Source organism: Vombatus ursinus, unplaced genomic scaffold (genome assembly GCF_900497805.2).
Source record: "Vombatus ursinus unplaced genomic scaffold, bare-nosed wombat genome assembly UNPS02014813.1, whole genome shotgun sequence".
NCBI lineage: Eukaryota > Metazoa > Chordata > Mammalia > Diprotodontia > Vombatidae > Vombatus > Vombatus ursinus.
The window spans coordinates 8,963,964-8,982,374 of NW_020954591.1; the positions used below are offsets into that span (position 1 = coordinate 8,963,964).

The 18,411-nt window shown below is 37.1% G+C and overlaps 1 protein-coding gene across 2 annotated transcripts in view; it reads left to right on the forward strand.

The window, feature by feature from the left end:
* The window catches only part of HSPH1 (heat shock protein family H (Hsp110) member 1), a 29,378-nt gene extending 11,344 nt beyond the window's left edge, over window positions 1-18,034 (forward strand). The window contains exons 8-18 of one of the 2 annotated variants that reach the window (XM_027835192.1): window positions 418-646; window positions 4,072-4,178; window positions 4,459-4,592; window positions 6,192-6,400; window positions 8,199-8,330; window positions 12,012-12,149; window positions 13,380-13,505; window positions 15,544-15,651; window positions 15,810-15,929; window positions 16,252-16,413; window positions 17,117-18,034. In XM_027835192.1, coding sequence (XP_027690993.1) covers window positions 418-646; window positions 4,072-4,178; window positions 4,459-4,592; window positions 6,192-6,400; window positions 8,199-8,330; window positions 12,012-12,149; window positions 13,380-13,505; window positions 15,544-15,651; window positions 15,810-15,929; window positions 16,252-16,413; window positions 17,117-17,320 — 1,669 coding nt within the window. In that variant the 3' untranslated portion in view covers window positions 17,321-18,034. The remainder of the gene's footprint in view (window positions 1-417; window positions 647-4,071; window positions 4,179-4,458; window positions 4,593-6,191; window positions 6,401-8,198; window positions 8,331-12,011; window positions 12,150-13,379; window positions 13,506-15,543; window positions 15,652-15,809; window positions 15,930-16,251; window positions 16,414-17,116) is intronic. The other variant, XM_027835191.1, reaches the window with a different exon arrangement.
* Window positions 18,035-18,411: the final 377 nt, after the last annotated feature.

The following is an 18,411-nucleotide window of genomic DNA, read 5'->3' on the forward strand; positions in this document are numbered from 1 at the left end:
ATTACACTCCCTCCTCATCTCTACTTGAGAGTCCCTCTCTTCCTTTAGAACTTGACTGAGGACCTCCTTCTACATTAAGCCTTCCTTGATTTTCCCCTCCTCCCAACTGAAATGCATTCTTAGATTTTTATAGTATATACTTAAATATGTGCATGTAAACTCTTTGATCTGAGCAGGCACTATTGGATTTTTGTCTTGATATCCCTACTCCCTAGCACATAGATGTGTGGTAAAGGCTGGTTCATTATTTGAGTGAGTGATTGATTCCTTGAACTGTGTTTCTGGGCTACATACTAGAAAGTTCCCTAAGTTTAGAAAGAACTTCACTGCCTACGTGTTTAAGTGCTGAAACACTAAAGTTATACAGAGTATCTTTTGGTTTTTTTGTTTCATTTTGCAAAATCTTCTCTTGTCCAGATCTCAGTTTGAAGAGTTATGTGCTGATCTCCTGCAAAAGATAGACAAGCCCCTGACCTCATTAATGGAACAAACTGAACTCCAAGTAGAAGATGTAAGTGCTGTGGAGATTGTTGGAGGCACCACAAGAATCCCTGCAGTGAAAGAGAAGATTGCCAAATTCTTTGGGAAAGACGTCAGCACCACTCTGAACGCCGATGAAGCTGTAGCCAGAGGGTGTGCCCTACAGGTAGGCCCTGCCTTCAGCTAGTCTCAAAAAAAATGTTATCTAGACTGATGAATTGTAGAAGATAGGATAGCCTAGCATCCTACCCAGGCCTGGGAGGGACCAGGCTGTTAAAACTATCTCCTGGCCTACTCCTATCTAGGGTTTCTTTCAAAAAGCCCTTGGTGTAACTCAGTTTCTCAAAACTGAGAGGAGTTGGTGTTCTCATTCATGTCATTCTTTCTACTAACACGTACCTGGCCTTTGCATGGATTTCCCCTTAGTATCTCTAAACGGGGAGTTGTTGTGGTGGTAGTTGTTTAAGTCTCAGGGGAAGGAAGATAAAAATAACAACCGAGTCATTTAACCTCAGAAACCATTTAGTACAACCCGAACCTCAATGAGAATCTTTTACATCGTAATCAGCAAGTGGTTGTTCAGCTTTTGCTTGAAGACCTTTACTCAGGGAGAATCTGCTAACTCCTGAGGCTGCCTTATTCTCCTCCAGAGATATTAACAGAACCAGCCATGCCCAACCACGAATACTGTCTCAGGACAGCCGTTCTTTTCCTTTGGCCAACTCTAACTCTAGTTTGCCGTTTTTTCCACTTCCAAACTGATTGATCTTCTTACCTTGAAAATTAATGCTTGGTGACTGAGTGATTGGAAATAATTTCAGGCAAAGAAGGGGGTGCTTGCCAAGACTCCATCCCAGTTCTGTCCTGAAAGGGAAGTGGTTTTTATATATAAATGCTTAATGCTTTTTGGTGAGAACTTTTAAAGAAGTTTAAGATGAGAAGGCAAGGGAAAATGCCTTCTAAATCAAGAAGAGACAAAAAATTAGGCAATAGAATTATACCGATATTTCTCAAACTCATCGAGGGTGGGAGGAATGTTTACACTAGTACAGATTACAGATCAATATTAAGGCTACTGCACGTTGGAGAGCTCGATTAATTCCAAATAGGTATTTAATGATAGCAGTACCATATATGAAGTGAATGAACTAGCTAAGTCTGGCCACTTGGACTTTATTTTTTAACTAAATTTCGTTTTTTTCCCCTTTAGTTTCTATTTTCCATTCCTAATTTTCTCCCTTCCACCTCTCTCTCCTCTACCCATTGAGAAGGCAGAGAAAAAAAAAACTCATTACAAATACGCATAGTCAAAACAAATTCTTACATTAGCCAAGTCTAAAAAAAAATATGCTTCAACCTGCACTCTTGAGTCCATCTCCTCTCTATCTGGAGGTGGAAAGCATGTTTCATCATGAGTCTTTCAAATCTTTGGTTATTTGTAGATCAGAGTTTCTAAGTCTTTAAGTTGTTCATCTTTACAATATTATTCTTGCAGAAATTGTTCTCCTGGTTTTGCTTTACTTTGCATCTGCTTATACAAGTTTTCCCAGGTTTCTCTGAAGCTATCCCCTTTATCATTTCTTACAGCACAGTGCTATACTACTCATATTCCATAAGTTATTCAGCTACTTCCCAATTGAGGGACAACTCCTCAATTTCCAATTCTTTGCCACTGAAAAAAGAGCTATGGTGACTTTTTGTACATGTGAGCCCTTTGCCTGTTTTTTTGATCTTTCTGCTGTATAGATCTAGTATTGCTAAGTATTAATAGCTTTTTGGGCATGGGTCCAAATAACTTTGCAGAATGGCTGACCCATTCCATAGTTCCACCAACGGTGCCTTAATGGCCCTGTTTTCCCCACAGCATCTCCAGCATTTGCCTTGTGGGGGGGGGCGGGGTATTAACTTATCACCTGGCTCTCTTTTACCCTGCTCAGCAAGACATGCCAGGTAAAAATCTTGCTGAACTTAAGAGATCATTAGAAAACAGCTGTAGGGTATGCAAACATTTTAGGTCAGTATGGGAAGTCAGACAGTGTCTTTAAGGGCTTTACATAGCTTCTTCCTCAAATCTATGTCAAAAAATATTACAGGAAGTTGTAAAGTGATCATTAAGAAAAATTGGATCGGGGCAGCTAGGTAGCACAGTGGATACAGCATGGGCCCTGAAGTCAGAAGAACCTGAGTTCAAATCCGGCCTCAGCCCAAACACTTGACACGTATTAGCTGTGTGACCCTGGGCAAGTCACTTAACCCGAACTGCCTAAGCAAAAAAAAGAAAAGAAAAGAAAAATTGATCAACTGTGGTTAACTTCATTCGTTGTAGAAGGTTTCTTCTTAGGTGCCAGATAGGCTGAATGCTTAAGCATTTAAAAAGCATTAAAAAAGCAAAATTAACCTTAAAAGATGAGATTTGCCTTTTAAAAGGGTGTTAAATTAGATCTCAGGAGCAATGATAAAGATAAACCAGTGTTAATCAAAGTAGTGCTATTGAATCAGAGTTATCATATCTTGGAAGAGCAAGAGATGTAGAAAATAACGTCTTTGAGGAGAATTTACCTTTTTTGTGGGATATCTAATATTAATGATGATAATAGCAGTAACTGTCATTTATGTTTTAAAGTTTGCCAAGAGCTTTGGAGACAAATGCAGGCTCGGAACATAGAGTATCACTGACTCAACGTTTTGGAAGAAACTGAATTCTTCCTCTTGGAACATCTTTAAATTAATCAGAATAGATTTGATTATTTTCCTTGACCTGGCTGTTTCTCCTAGTGTTAGCAGACCTTTGGTCTAACCATGGTTTCTACCCCCTGCTTTATGTTGGAGAAAATTAAGGCCCCTGTGACTTTTCCACTATGATAAAAAGTTAGACTTAGGGCTAGACTCTGTCCTAGAAACCTCACTGCAGTGCTATTGATACTCTACCCATTGTCTGTCTTTTAAATCAGATAGGTGACCTTCTCAATTAAGTTATTTTATTGAGTGAATTTAGGAGCAGTAGATGCCTACCCCGATATTCACCCTTTTCTCTCATTTATAAAATATTATGTGAACATCCTGACATAGAATTGAATGTACAACCCTGTAGGTTAAATGTTTTCAGAGTATGTTATCCTTATGTCTTTATCCTAGAACTTATGTTTTATATTGTTAAGTAGAGGACAGGAGTCAGGTCATATGGTTTAATTTATTTAAACATGCATGACTTTTCAGAAATGAGTATACATGTTCTCTTATTTGTATGAGTGATCCTGAAAAGACCATTGGGGACCAGTGGCTCTTCCGCTTCAGAGTTCTTATATAGTCTTTCTATGTTGAGCAGCTGTGGTCCTGTCATCCCATCCCTGTTGAAATTCTTACAGGCCTCTAATTATTACACTCCTTGCAACTACCTGTTCAAGCACATATACTTTTGTTCAGAATAATTGAGTACTTCAGTGTTGTTCATGATAAATAATACAGAGTTTTAAAGAACATTCAAACCCACCAATCATATCATCTTTGTGTTATAAAAAAGAAAATTAAGGCAAAGTATGACTTAACATCCCGTAAGGAACTATGACAAACCAGACTATTTTTTTCTTTCAGTGTGCCATCCTCTCCCCAGCATTTAAAGTACGAGAGTTTTCAGTTACAGATGCGGTTCCTTTCCCAATCTCCTTAGTCTGGAACAATGACTCAGAAGATGCTGAAGGGTAGGTAGCTGAAATTTTTCTAAAGGAGACAGTTGTTTTAACATAAAAGAGAAAAAATGACTAATATGCTTTAGGAAGGTTTTCATAGGTGATATCTCAGGATCTTCTGATCAAAGTTGTCACTATTATTATATTTATTTAGGTAAACAGAATGAGTTAGAGAGGAGCATCGTTTTCAGGTTGACTATTAGGATTTAATTGAAGATTATTTTACTGCATAAAGTGGAAATATTAATGACCTTGTTTAATGACATTTTTTTCTCTTTTCTTCTAACTTTAGTGTTCATGAAGTGTTCAGCAGGAACCATGCTGCTCCTTTCTCCAAAGTTCTCACCTTTTATAGGAAAGGTCCCTTTGAGTTAGAAGCCTTTTACTCTGATCCTGAAGGCTTTCCATACCCAGAAGCAAAAATTGGTAAGTACAAGTTACCAGTATGCTATTTTTTCCCAAAATGATATAGATGAAGTTGTAATTAATAACTGTGTGACACTAGGTATTACAACTAACAAACGCTTTGTTATACATAGAATTTCTTTGAGTTCAGATAGAAGGTAAAACACCACAAAGCACCGTCTTTATATTAAACATTACTGGTTCTTGCTCAGTGTTCATTTTTAATCTGTGACATTTATTTAGTGCTTTAAGGTTTGCAAAGCACTTTGTTTTCTTTTGATCCTCACAGCAGCTCTGGGAACTAAGAGGTGGTGTCCCCATTTTTACACATGAATAAACTAAGGCTCAAAGGTTAAATGACTTGACTGGTCACAGCTAGTAAGCGTTAGAGGCTGGATTCAAGTATGTCTGTCATGCAAGTCACTGAGATCCATCCCTCCCAATCATCTAGTATGAGCCCTTCATTTTAGAGGTAAGGAAACTGACTGGTGATGCAAGAAAGTAACTCTTTCAGGAGAGAGGGTGTGGTACACGCCAAATGTTATCTTTCAGGAGGTTTTAACCCGCCTACCCCCAGAATTCTTAATAATAAATAAAACCTGGAATGTCTTACCAGTCCAAGCCCATAATAATTATCTTTTTTCTGAATGGTAATTACTTTTTGCCATGTTGAAAATAATTTCAATCTTTTGTATTCTTAATTATAAATGTAATTTGTATTCTTAACATTTGTATTCTTAATTATAAATCCTCCACATTGTCCTCAAAAAAACATAGAGAGGGAAGGTAGAATTGACTAATCATAATAATTTAAAACTACTCTTTAAAAGACCCACTAATGGAAGTTACAATTCAGATTGAAGTTAGTGTATAGTGTTTGAAGTATCCTAACAGTATGCTGAATCTCATCTAAGTTTTTGTTAGTGTTATGTTTTAAGAGGAGTGTGGGGGGCAGTGAGGTGGCACAATGGATAGAGCAACAGGTCTGAAGTCAGGAAGGCCTAAGTTCAAATGCAGCCTCAGAAATTTATTAGCTGTGAGATCCTGAGCAAGTCACTTAGCTTCTCCTTGCCTCAGTTTTCTCATCTGTAAAATGGGGCTATTCACAGCACCTACCTCCCAGAGTTGTTGTGAGGATCAAATGAGATAATGTTTGTAAAGCAATTGGCACATTGTAGGTGCTATATCACTGTTAAAGAGTGTTATATTTTATTGCCCTCATTATGGGGGTGGGGGAGTACAAAGAAATTAATCTCCTTGAAGTTAGGAGTCAGGATGTGAGTATACACCAACCAGTCCAAAAAAGCCTTAGAGAATATATTAATTAGTATGTATTCCAGACAGCAGAATGTTTGATTCAACCTGTAAATGCTCCAGGAATTAAAGAAGAATTATGCACTACAGTAATTCAAGAAGGCTTTTTTGAAAAAAGAAGGACCTGGAGTAGGCTTGGAAAAAATGTAAGCAATAGATTAATGGAGGACCAAGGCAAGAAGAGCAGCCTGTTAGAGCTAGTGTGTATTTATTGGTTTTCTCTCTTGTTCTTTCCTAAAATCTAATTTTGGGGCATGTCAGTATTGCAGTCTTTGACACTCTTCCAAATGTGTTCTTCTGTTTTAGGCCGCTTTGTAGTCCAGAATGTTTCAGCTCAGAGAGATGGAGAGAAGTCTAAAGTCAAAGTCAAAGTACGTGTCAACACTCATGGCATTTTTACAATATCTACTGCATCAATGGTAGAGAAAATCCCAACAGAAGAAAGTGAGGGTTCCTCCATTGAAACAGATATGGAGCATCAGAGCCGACCTCCACCTGAAAATGCAGATGTTGATGTAAGTTTGGGGACATGGGTATGAACTATGTGGGAAGTAGATAGAGTGGTACAGGGCCATCTTAAGGAGCTGGTAGAAGGGTGTAAAAATAAATTATTCCAACCTATCAAAGTCGTCTAAGGGAAGTAGTAGTAATGCATTGAGAAATGTGTTTTATAGTTTCGTCATATAGAACTTTGTCCTTTATCTTTGTTACCTGAAGCAAAGCAGTTTCTAATTTAAATGTTACTCTAGATCTTGCTAATTTCAGTATGCTGCTAAACATGAGGTAGAAATAATTGAAAGTGTTTTACACATTAGAGGTATTTATTGAATGTTGTTTTGCTTACCTCACTTATACCATAGAAAAAACTACTTGGTTTGTCTAATAAATATTAAAGCTGATATCATCCTACCCTGCCACCCTGCATGGAAAAAACTGGCATTTATATTCCTGAATGATTTATTCTTTGTTCTTTTTGTAGTTTAGAACACTAGTTTAAAAGGAGCATAACTTATTACTTACTGAATGATAGAGAACTGCTTCTACATAACATAGATCTCAGATTCCATTGGTAAGAATCATAGCAGCTGCATAGCCAGTAGTGAGAAAAAATCCTAAAACAGCAACTTTAGTAATGTATTCATTAGGGATTTTCTCTCTCTTTCTCTCTCTCTCTTTTTTTTTTAATTTGTGAGGCAATTGGGGTTAAGTGACTTGCCCAGAGCCACACAGCTAGTAAGTGTTATGTGTTTGAGGCTGGATTTGAACTCAGGTCTTCCTGAATCCAGGGCCGGTGCTCTATCTGCTGCGTCACCTAGCTGCCCCCAAAACTTTTTTCCTTTTTTTTTTTCCCCCTTTTTTCCATTAGGGATTTTCAAACAGACTTTGGTCAAGGAACTCGTGTAGCAAAACTAAAATTCTAGATTAAAGACATTACCACCCCAGACTTCAGTGATACTGGGCAAATAGTAGTCTCTTCAATCGAAGGAGATAAGTTTACCAGTGTCTCTTTTTCAGGTGTCCCTTCATTAAACATCTTTATTGGTATTTTTTTCCTTATTTGCTCTCCCCTGCCTTTTGGACTCCTAGTAAAGTTTACAGGAATCATGTATTGCTTTAGCCACCCCAGAAGCCTACATGACTGAAAGGGAGTCTCAAGGGGAACAGTTAAGGGTTTGGGGCTTTCCTCAGAGTATGAAAGAAACTATAGCCAACTCTCAATCATCTGGTGATGTAGGGTGACTGTCTACAGAGAGTCCCAAAATGTTCTCCACTAAACTTTTAGTGAGACTTCTTTGCTCTGTCTACTAAGCAAAATAGCCTCTCTCTGCTTTTGTGTAACCCCTGTGGAGTGTTCTCAGCTGCATTGAAAATTAAAGGACCCTGCTGTAACCTGCATACTGCAAAGATGAGGGCATTCTCTCCATGTAATTGAGAGTTGGCTGTATATACCCTGAACACCAGGAACTGAGAATGAAAGTCACACCAGAGGCCAGGGCATAGAATCAGGGCTGTCACTTTTGAGGGCCCAGCATTATGGATCCTGGAGAATTGTGTACGTTTCTGAAGTAAAGATCGTCACACTTGGTGGTTGTCATCACATTGCCTACTTTCTAAAAAAGCTATGTTAATTTCAACCAAATTTTTTTACAGGTTCTCAGTTTCAGATATTGAATTCAGCTTGCTTTGATCAGATACTTTTTTCCCCCTAGAGTATAGCAGAAATTGAGTGTACTGACTTTTGATGCCCTTTAGCTTTAATAAAATCAAGTACACATGCTTTCTACATCCTTTGTGCCTGGGCTTTCATTTCAGAAAAATATCCAGCAAGACAACAGTGACGCTGGAACACAGCCCCAGGTACAAACTGATGGTCAACAAACTCCACAGTGTCCCCCTTCACCTGACCTTCCCTCTGAAGAAAACAAAATCCCTGATGCTGACAAAGTGAGTGATTCTTCTAGTTCATTCCATTAGAAAATGTTACAACGTGTAAGCATTAATCATACCATACAAAGTTAACCTGTTCTTCTTACGTAGGATTTTCATGTTAACTTTTTTTAAGTAGCAACACTGAAGTCAATCCAATGTTTTGCTTTACTTCCAAAAGCTTCTGTTGATTTGCTGCCATTCAGTAGTAGAAAATTAGTTAATTCATTACCTTAGGATATTAACTCTTGGCAGCAGACATAGATACAATTGTATTGCATGTTTTCAGTTGATCACTTTAAGTTGGTTTTACCTTTTTTAACGTATTAGAAAATAAATATGTGTAGGTAGATTGATTCTTAGTATATTTTCTCCTCAAGTCTTTTGTTTTGTGTTGAGAAAATTATGAAGAACTAGTAATGAACAGAACATTTTAAAAGCAGTCCTCACCTCCCCCATAACATGGATTTTACATGAATATGTGTAATGATGAGCAGCAGCACCATGCAGCTGTTTGTCTGCATTTATACAGCCACCTCTCAATATTTTCTAATAGAACATTTGATATATTCAGTTGGCGTTGATGGTCTGCATGTGCAAGTATAACTAAAACCTAATTTGCCACTTGGTCATTTTGCACTGAATGCATGTGAAATTTGTTCTCTAATAACTGTCCATCTAAAAGACCTTTCTGCTTTATTTGTCCAAAGTTTTTACTCAAAAAAAAAAAAAAACTCCATTTTTTATAATTGAAATTCTGCTGTGGTTTCTCAGCTGCATGTTTTCACTTTTTATACCATATCGCTTTAGGCTTTGTTTCAATTAGTTCCTTAAAGTGATTCCAATGTCATAACTTTTTAGTCACTTACCATTCTTCATCTTGTGATGACATCACAATATCTTGGATATTTGTCTCTACTGTCCATTTATCTTTATGATCAAATTTTGGAGTTTGATTATAGGTTTCTTCCCTTTTCCATCCCATCCTCCAGTTAAGACAAGGTTGATTGATAGAATTAAAATTCAGGTCATCTCTATTAAATCCAGGTTGCACTCCCATGGTAAAAGCCTAACATTACTTTGTGTAGGCCTTTTTTTTTTTTTTTTTTTTAAGTCAATTTTGGTTAGTACCAAAATCTACCTCCCAGAGGTCGTAGTAGTGGTCTTGATCTTGTTTCCATGATATATGCTTTCTGATAAGACTGTTTGCCCAAGTAATAAAAATTCTTTACAGTTGTCAGTTCTGTACTTCTAATGAAGATCTTGGATCGAGACTATGCCTTTTTATTCCTAGAACTTAATGCAGCATGCTACACACAGTAAGATACTCCTGCTTATATGTGTCATGACCGAACTCATCTTTTAAGTGCTTTGCTGATGTAGAATAGTCAAACACTTACACGTGTGCTTTAGGGATATGATTGCTATTGTAACACCCCTTGTGAATGGTAGTGTTTGTGAGCAGAGTTTATGGAGTTTCTCAGTTCCCCAGGATATTGATAGCATCTCCTAGGTCCCCTATTGATAAATCATCAAACATGGCTATATGGAAATGGTGAACTTCATTTTATTACACATAGCTCTTTATTACAGCTCTTTCTCCCTTCTGATAGGGAAGGGATAAAATGAGACTATATATTCTGATCACCAACTTTCAACGATTGCCGCACGTTCCTGGTAGCAAATTTTCAGATCCTAAATGATAGTAAAATATTGGCCATGCTTGTCAGTTGCTTTCCTTCTTGAGTTACAGAAAAGATTCTTTGAAATCTTATAACCTCGTTTGCTACTCTTTAAATATTGGGCAACAATTTATGCAATACCTTTGTTCTTTCAGCCTAACAACTTCAGTGATCTGCCATCAGGTCCGTTAGCTTTGACAATTTTTTTTCCATTGTGTAGCAGTAGTAGCCTCAAATTAGCTTATCACACCCATGTGCTTGACAGAATTTCTTCCAAACAGTAGAAACAAAACTTAGTCTAAATAACTCTAAATAACAGGAATCCTGAAGTGGCCCTCTATACTAATCAGTGGTATTAGAAATGTGGATTATTCCTCATACCTTCTTTAAATCTGTGGGTAGAAATATTCATGCTTTTATTAGTCTGCATGTCACTCTTTGGCTTCATCTTTTACCCACTGATCATGTTTTTTAGTTTTCTGTAAACTTTATTATTGTAGTTTTTTTGTATGTCAGGAGAGCATTGCTTCCCTCTAATAGTTTAACTTCCCTTTCACTCTCCTCAGTGCCATTATTAATGATGGCTATCTGGATGGTCAAATTATAGATGCATTACTCTTGGGAGACGATAATTGTCTGGTCCAAGTGGAATGCCAGAATGTTTCTTGTCAGCATCTTTATTGCTTGTTTTAGATAACATTTTGCAATGCATACTAGTCACATTGTTAGTCAATTTAGTCTCTTAGGTAAATAGTCTATCCTTTATTCACTATTGTATATCCTTGTAACAACCCAGATGTCAGTAAGGGAGGACTGTTTTGACACTTGCCATATCTGCTTCTCCACTAGGTAGAAGAGGCTATAGCATTCATAAGTTCTAGTCACTGAGTAGAAATGTGAATTGTTGCTATTGGTATTTTCTAGTGCTTAAGGGGAAGTAAAGTTTTTGGTCAAAGTTTAGGGACCAACTTGGCTAACAAACTGTGTGAACTTAGATCCCCAACTCTCTGAGCCTCAGTCACGTTTTATAACTTATTCAGGCTTGCCTCAGATGATCTATAAATTTCTATCTCATCCTGTCCTTCTTATCCATAAATTTCCTTAAGATCCTTTGCATGATATTCTATAATACATTATGGACCAGCTACTTTATTTACTCCTATTTTGAAATATTTGTTATCTGATCAGCTTGCCTCACATTGACAAGTATGATAAGCCTGAATTTTTGTAGTTCTCTTGCTTGTGATTAGGATGTGGAAATATGTACCTTTCGGGTAGTAGAGAGGGGGAAAGCATGGATAATGAACAAGTATAAGAAGAATTTCTGAGCCCTATTTAAGCCTTGTGTTTACAAAACAAAATTTTTTGGTAGCTGCTGAGTCAGATGATTTATCACTCTTTTTCTGTCACTTAGCTACAAAGCTGGTTAAAAGTAATGAAAAGACCAAAGGCATAAGTAGCTGAAAAGAGAAATATTCAAAATCCCCATTAGGTATTTATTTCCTTAGGCCAAAATTCCAGAAAGTCACATTAACCATAGTGATTGTCCATTTTGTTGGGACATCTTGTTTTGTAAAAGTACATGATAATGCTGGAATATAGAAGTAATAATTGTAAGTAGCACTGATTGAATTTTCATTTGAAATGCTATCACATTCTTCTTAAACTAAGGATGTTGAGAATTTGAAGAGATCATAGAAGAGCCACAAAGACGGAGAAATAGGGGGACTGAGGCATAATTCTTTGAGGATAGCATAAGCATCATAGGAGAGATTTAAGTAGATACAAGAAAAATTCTGACGATGAGGCATGTTAGTCATTAGAATACATGCTTATTGGTAGTTGTACAAAAGTTCAACCATACAGCACTATCCCATTTCTGTGATTATGATTATGATCCTTACTAAAGATGGAGGAGATGGTTTCTCAGTCTAGTGATGAATTCCATTTTATTTGTGTAGATGTGTCTGTGTATTTTTTTTGAAGGAATACTTAAGAATTGTTTTCTCTCTTGAAGGCAAATGAAAAGAAAGTAGATCAGCCTCCAGAAGCTAAAAAACCTAAAATAAAGGTGGTGAATGTCGAGCTTCCCATTGAAGCAAACTTGGTCTGGCAATTGGGAAAAGACCTTCTCAACATGTATATTGAAACAGAAGTAAGTTTCCAGTTAAGTATTTTCTTTCATAGGTCTAACTGTGACTGATGTGTTTGTTTCATTCTCTGTGTGTGTTCAAATAAGTTTTAGTTTAACTTGAACTAACGAAACTAGAGAAATATGTAACTACTAATAAAAAGTTGTAAATGGGTCTTATAGAATCCTGCCAGTGAAACTGTCTTACTTGTTTCTGTACCTAAACTTCCGCATATTTAATGTGAATTTCTTAATGGATGTATTTGGTGTGAACTGCATGTTCATGGACAAACGTTGGCCACATTGAGGAAGCTTTAAAAAAACCCTCAAAGATAGCCTTGTTGCTGATAGCTAGGCTTTGGTCCTGCTTGACTTAACTGAGCCTCAGTGTCCTCATGCATAAAGTAGGGATAATAATCTGTAGTACCTCCATCACAAGAGTTGTGACACTCAAGTGAGAACTATGGAAAGCACTAACTTTCAGCCTTGTAAAAGTATGGTGACGATAGACTCAAGAGACTCACAGATTGATCAGCGAGGAACCTGAGAAAATCTAACTTAAGTCTGCACAACATGTTGCCTGCGAAAGGATTTCTAGTGGCCTGTGAAAATTGTAAAGGATGTAAGGCCTGCTGTTAACCCCTTCGTTTCACAGAATACAGGTTGACCTGCCAAAAATCATATATAGGTAGTAAATGGAAAAGTCAGTATCCCGTGCCTGATCTGTTGTTCTTTCCCATTGCACTATGCCATTTCTCTGTTGTGGATGACACTTTGGCAAACATGTTGTTTATTAAGTTTTTTGCTAAGTGACTGCTGGAATGGAAATAGTTTTTGAAGTCCTATCCCAGTCATTATAGGATGCTCTAAGAGCATTTGGGGATCCAGTTTTCCTTCTTACTGCAACATAGTATTTATTGCAGATGATGGGAAGGGTCACTGTCTATAGATAGAATAACAAGTCTCACTAATAAAATAGTTGCACTTATTTTCTTCGTGTTCATGAATTAAGTTTACTTATAGGTGTCTTAACCAAAGAGAGCCATTGTTCTGGTTTTAAAATGTCATGAAGTTATTTGCCTACGTAGTTCTTTTTATACTGAGAGCAAAATGTGTTGGCTGTCATAAACCAGAAGTATATTTGATACACACAATCATGCAATCAATTTTAAAAATATGTTACTAACTTTGGGCTCTTTTTAGCAAGGTTTGATGAGCATAATATCTGAGATAAATTCTTTTTTCTTCTTGCAGGGCAAGATGATCATGCAAGACAAGCTCGAGAAAGAGAGGAATGACGCCAAAAACGCGGTAGAAGAATATGTCTATGAATTCAGGGATAAGCTGTCTGGGCCGTATGAACAGTTCATATGTGAACAGGTATGGTAGCTGTCTAACCATGAGACTTACTCTTCCTGATGATACAGTCTGTTGACTGTTAGATTTTGTTTTCTGCTCCACAAAACATTGTGTAGTTTAAGCTTATAGAAACTGAAAGCCCTTTAAGTTTGAAGCTTGTCAACCAGAGTTGTCTGTTTTCAGATGGCAAAGGAGTACTGACAGCAAGCAAGCCTATGTTACTTGGTACCAGTGACTTCTCAAAACCAAAGTCACAAACCTAAGCTGTATAGTTTTTGTCCTTTGCAATTTTCTGGGGTGATTTTTTTGTTTTGGGGTTTTTTTTTAACTGTGTCCCCAAATTCAGTTCAGATGAAGGATGCTGCTGAGTGTAGCTTCTCATGATTGTTTCTGACTGCCCTTTCTCAATCTTACTGTGTCACCATTTGTATCAACCCCTAACTGTATATATATGTCCAGGCTCTATCCTGGGTTCTCTTTTTCTCCTGGATTTTTTGGGTGACTATCAGTTCCCATGGGTTCAATTATCACCTATACAGATAGATTAATCTTGATATCAGTAGATAAATATCTACACATTATTTCCCAATAGATTAATCTTGATATCAGTAGATAACTATCTACATATGAGAAGTTGGACCAGTTAATGGTAGGACACCTAGGTATAGAGCCTCTTGCTTAGTTTTGCAAAACATAGAAGTTTTGAGGAATAAATGAAATGGTTGTCATGTATCTTGTTTTGATTTAGAAATTAGGCACTCCAATTAAGATTAGATCTCAAGAAGATGAGGAATGTCAAAATGTTTGAAGAACTAAGTACAAATACATGCATACACACAGACACTATCTTTGCTTTTGTACAAAGTTTATACAGTGGCACATATTAAGCATCTAATAAATACTTATTAATAAGGCCTGATCCCAAATACTCATTTGGCTTCTTTTTGAATTGGAAGCCAAAGTCTAGAGCAGGTCACGGGGAGACTCCGAATGTTTCTAGGACTAATGCTGGACATTTCAGGTCTTTTCCTAGGTTACTCCAAGGATGGTCCATTCCAGTTCATTTTAAGACCCTTTATTTTAGTAGAACCTAACATTCTGGTCAGCTCTAGAACCTATTAACTTGGGAGCATAAAGAGGGTGGGATGAAAATGACATTTCTGGGTAATCTACTTCAAACTCCAGGAATTAGGGAGAAATTTATAACATTATGAGTTTGGGTAATGAACAGTTGATTTAAGAATTTGTTTAAACGCTCACATGATGAAATAATTTAGTGGATAGACTTACTGGCTAAGAACCAAGATGTTAGCTCTTTGTTGATCAATCCAGATGTCAGCTGATCTTAATTAAAGTTGAGTGACATTGATGTGTATTAGGATACTGAAGTTGAGTGTTTTAGCATAACCGTTACTTCTTACTTTCCTCATAGGGCTGTTTATTGTGAAGTTTAATGAAAAATTTATTGTGAGGTCTCCATGCAAATAAGTAGTGGAAAGAAAAATTAGTCTCCTCAACTTACCTTAAAAGTGGGAAATTACTGGTAGAGTCCTTTGAGACTGATTGAGCCAGGTGCACTAACATTGGGCTGCTTGCAAATTACCTGGACTCCTCAAATTACATTGTAAGCACAATAATAATGTATGTATTTTCCAGATAAAATAATTGAAACCCCAAGGTTATGATTTAACAGGCTACTGATTAGAAATGTCATTATGATTCTTCCAAATCCTCTTGAAGAATTTTATGTATAACAAATAAATACTATATACTTTACCATTATTTGATGCAGATCCACTTAATATTCTTATACTGAATTATTTCATTTGAAGAAAGTAAATCCCACTTATCTACCTGGGGCAGGATATCTATCAGTCATCCTGGTTCCCATTCTTCTTTCTGAAGGTTTTACGTGGGCTTAAGTACACATTATGACCAGTACAGCTTAGCTCCACAAAATAAGACCTACAATTCATAAATGTTAGCACTTCTTATGAAATAATTCTTAGACTCAGTTGTGGTAAAGCCAAATCTGAATACTCAACTTTTCGTTTTCTAGGATCATCAAAATTTCCTGAAACTCTTGACAGAGACTGAAGACTGGCTGTATGAGGAGGGAGAGGACCAAGCCAAACAAGCATATGTTGACAAGTTGGACCAGTTGATGGTAGGATACCTGGCCATAGGGGCTATTCCAGGGGTGGGCAAGGTGCAGCCTCAAGCCACAGGTTTTACCCACCCTTGAGTTATTTCTTTGTTTTATAAAAGTTAGATAAGTCTTGCAGAATAAATGAAATGGTTGTCATGTGTCTCGTTTTGATTTAGAAATTAGGCACTCCAATTAAGATTAGGTTTCAAGAAGCTGAGGAACGACCAAGAATGTTTGAAGAATTAGGACGAAGGCTGCAACACTATGCAAAAATAGCAGGCGACTACAGGAATAAAGTGAGTCCTTCTGCATATATCGAGGTGAAAACTATGTAGAAATTAACCACTAACAAATGAGCCAACTGGGCAACTTCCATAACCAGCAAAATTCCCCTCAGAAAAATGGAAATTGGTGTTTGGATTGGATTGTCCTCTCCTTGCCTCCTCGGCTACACTTCAGAATTTGCCCAGAAACCAATTATAACACAGTAGGAAGGAGTTGATGTCCCTTCCAAGATTTTAATTCACTTCATGTGCTTCATTAACTGTCCCTTTTACTTCAGGTGTACCTTCAGCTTTTTAATTACACAGAGTAACCAGTTTTGTTTACTCCATTCAGGATGAGAAATATATCCACATTGATGAATCAGAAATGAAGAAAGTTGAAAAGTCTGTCAATGAAACGATGGAGTGGATGAATAATGTCATGAATGCTCAGGCTAAAAGAAGTCTTGATCAGGACCCAGTTGTACGTGGCAATGAAATAAAAATGAAGATAGAGGTGAGTGTTGCTACATAGCCCTGTTTTCTTTTCCTGAGCCTCCATCTGTGAGATTGTATCACCAGAGTAGCTCCCTGGACATTAAAGGTAGCTCCATTCTCAAGAAAGATTTCTCTTATCAGATGAGCCTCTGAGGACCTGCTCCTTTTATCCTCTCACCTGTACCTGAGCATTTACGCCTGGCACTTAATAAATGCTTGTTGATTGATTGAGTCACATCCCCTAGAAAAAGGCAAAGAAAAGTTAAATCTGATCAACAGTAGGGTCTTAAATGATGAGAGGCAGTGTGGTACAGTGGCTAGAGAGCCGGCCTTGGAGTCACGAACTGCTGTCTGGGTCCACCTCTGCCATATTCTGGCTCTGTGACCCTGGACCTCTCATTGCTCCTGGCCACCTTGCAAAACTTAAGTTCCTGCTGCATTCTTATCAGTGACACCGCAGTCCAGTTTATTTCCCTAATGAGAGCGATGAAGCTCGCTTTCCTTTCTCAACTTAGTGCACAGAAGAATGGCCTGGTGAAAATGTTTGTTCTGTCTTTGTTCAGTCTGCACAACTCAGATTTATGCAAGAGTTTAATATGTAAAATTCTATTTTAGCAGGATAGATTGGCATCGGATAAGGAAATTAGAAAGTGGAGAAGAAAAATCTCTCTAAAAAGGCATGAAGAAATCTGAACTAACTTCATTTTGTCTTTCTGCCTCAGGAATTAATCCATACTTGTGAACCAGTTGTAACACAACCAAAACCAAAAGTAGAATCTCCCAAGCAGGAAAAAACATTGAATGGCCCCAATGTGGATAAGAATGAAGGTTTTGAAGTGAAAAATAACATGAATGCTGAAGGCCTGCATCAGAATGGAGACTGTCATCCCAGTGACAACAGCACCATTCACATGGATTTGGACTAAATCACTTTAAGTTAAGCAGGGTCACTACCAACAAATGATGAAAATATTTTTTGCCGTAGTATGTAATTCTAAAAGACATACTGAGACTTATTTATATTTTCTTTTTTAAGAATGTTTAGAAATTTTTTGTGTATTAATGGAAAAATGCAAAGCTTAAGTCTGTAGTCATTATGATCCTAAAAGGGAAAATTGCCTTGGTAACTTTCAGATTCCTGTGGAATTGTGAATTCATACTAAGCTTCTGTGCAGTATTAACCATTTGCATCAGTAAGGATGAAATTGATTTTGTCTTCTGGAAAAAAAATGTACTGCTCATTCAAGAGGGTTGTGACTAAAAATCTTTAAGCATTTGTTTCTGCCAAGGTAGTTTTCTTGCATCTTACCCTCCATTTCCGCATGTGTGTGTGTGTGTGTGTGTGTGTGTGTGTGTGTAAATATGATTAAATATGACCTCATAAGGGCTTTCCAAAATTGTCTAATAGGGTAGAACTTTTTTCTTCATTATTATTATTTATATGTCATTGGGTAAAACAAAAGATAGTGAAATGTATTAGTAGCATGCAGAACAAAAACTTAAAATTTATCTCTTGCTAAACAGTACATTGTCCTGTGGAGATTTACCAATGGAGGAAATGTTGATCCTGTTGTAACTGGTATTGTGAAGCATTTAATGAGCTTTAATAATAAAGTTCATACAATGGTGTCATTTCTAAACTGTTGGCTTTGTTGGTTACTTTTAAACACTGATAGAAGCTTGTAGGACAGGCCACTTTTTGTGAAACCCCAATTCCCTTTTCATTTTTTTCCAATTTATAAAATTATAGCACCTCTTTAGTTCAAGATGGCAGCTTTAAGACAAGCTAACATTAGCATTTGTAAGTAAGGACTGAACACTGAGGTGTAGAAGGTATAATGAGCAACTGGGTGGGGGTAGTAGCTTAGTTTTATGTTTATTACTATTATTTACAAAAACAAAGATACTTGTTTATTTTAGAGAGGTGGAGTCTCTAGCCTATTTGTTGTACCATTACTTTCCCACCACCCAACCCTCCACACACAAAACACAAAAAAGCTGAAACATTCTCTGGTAG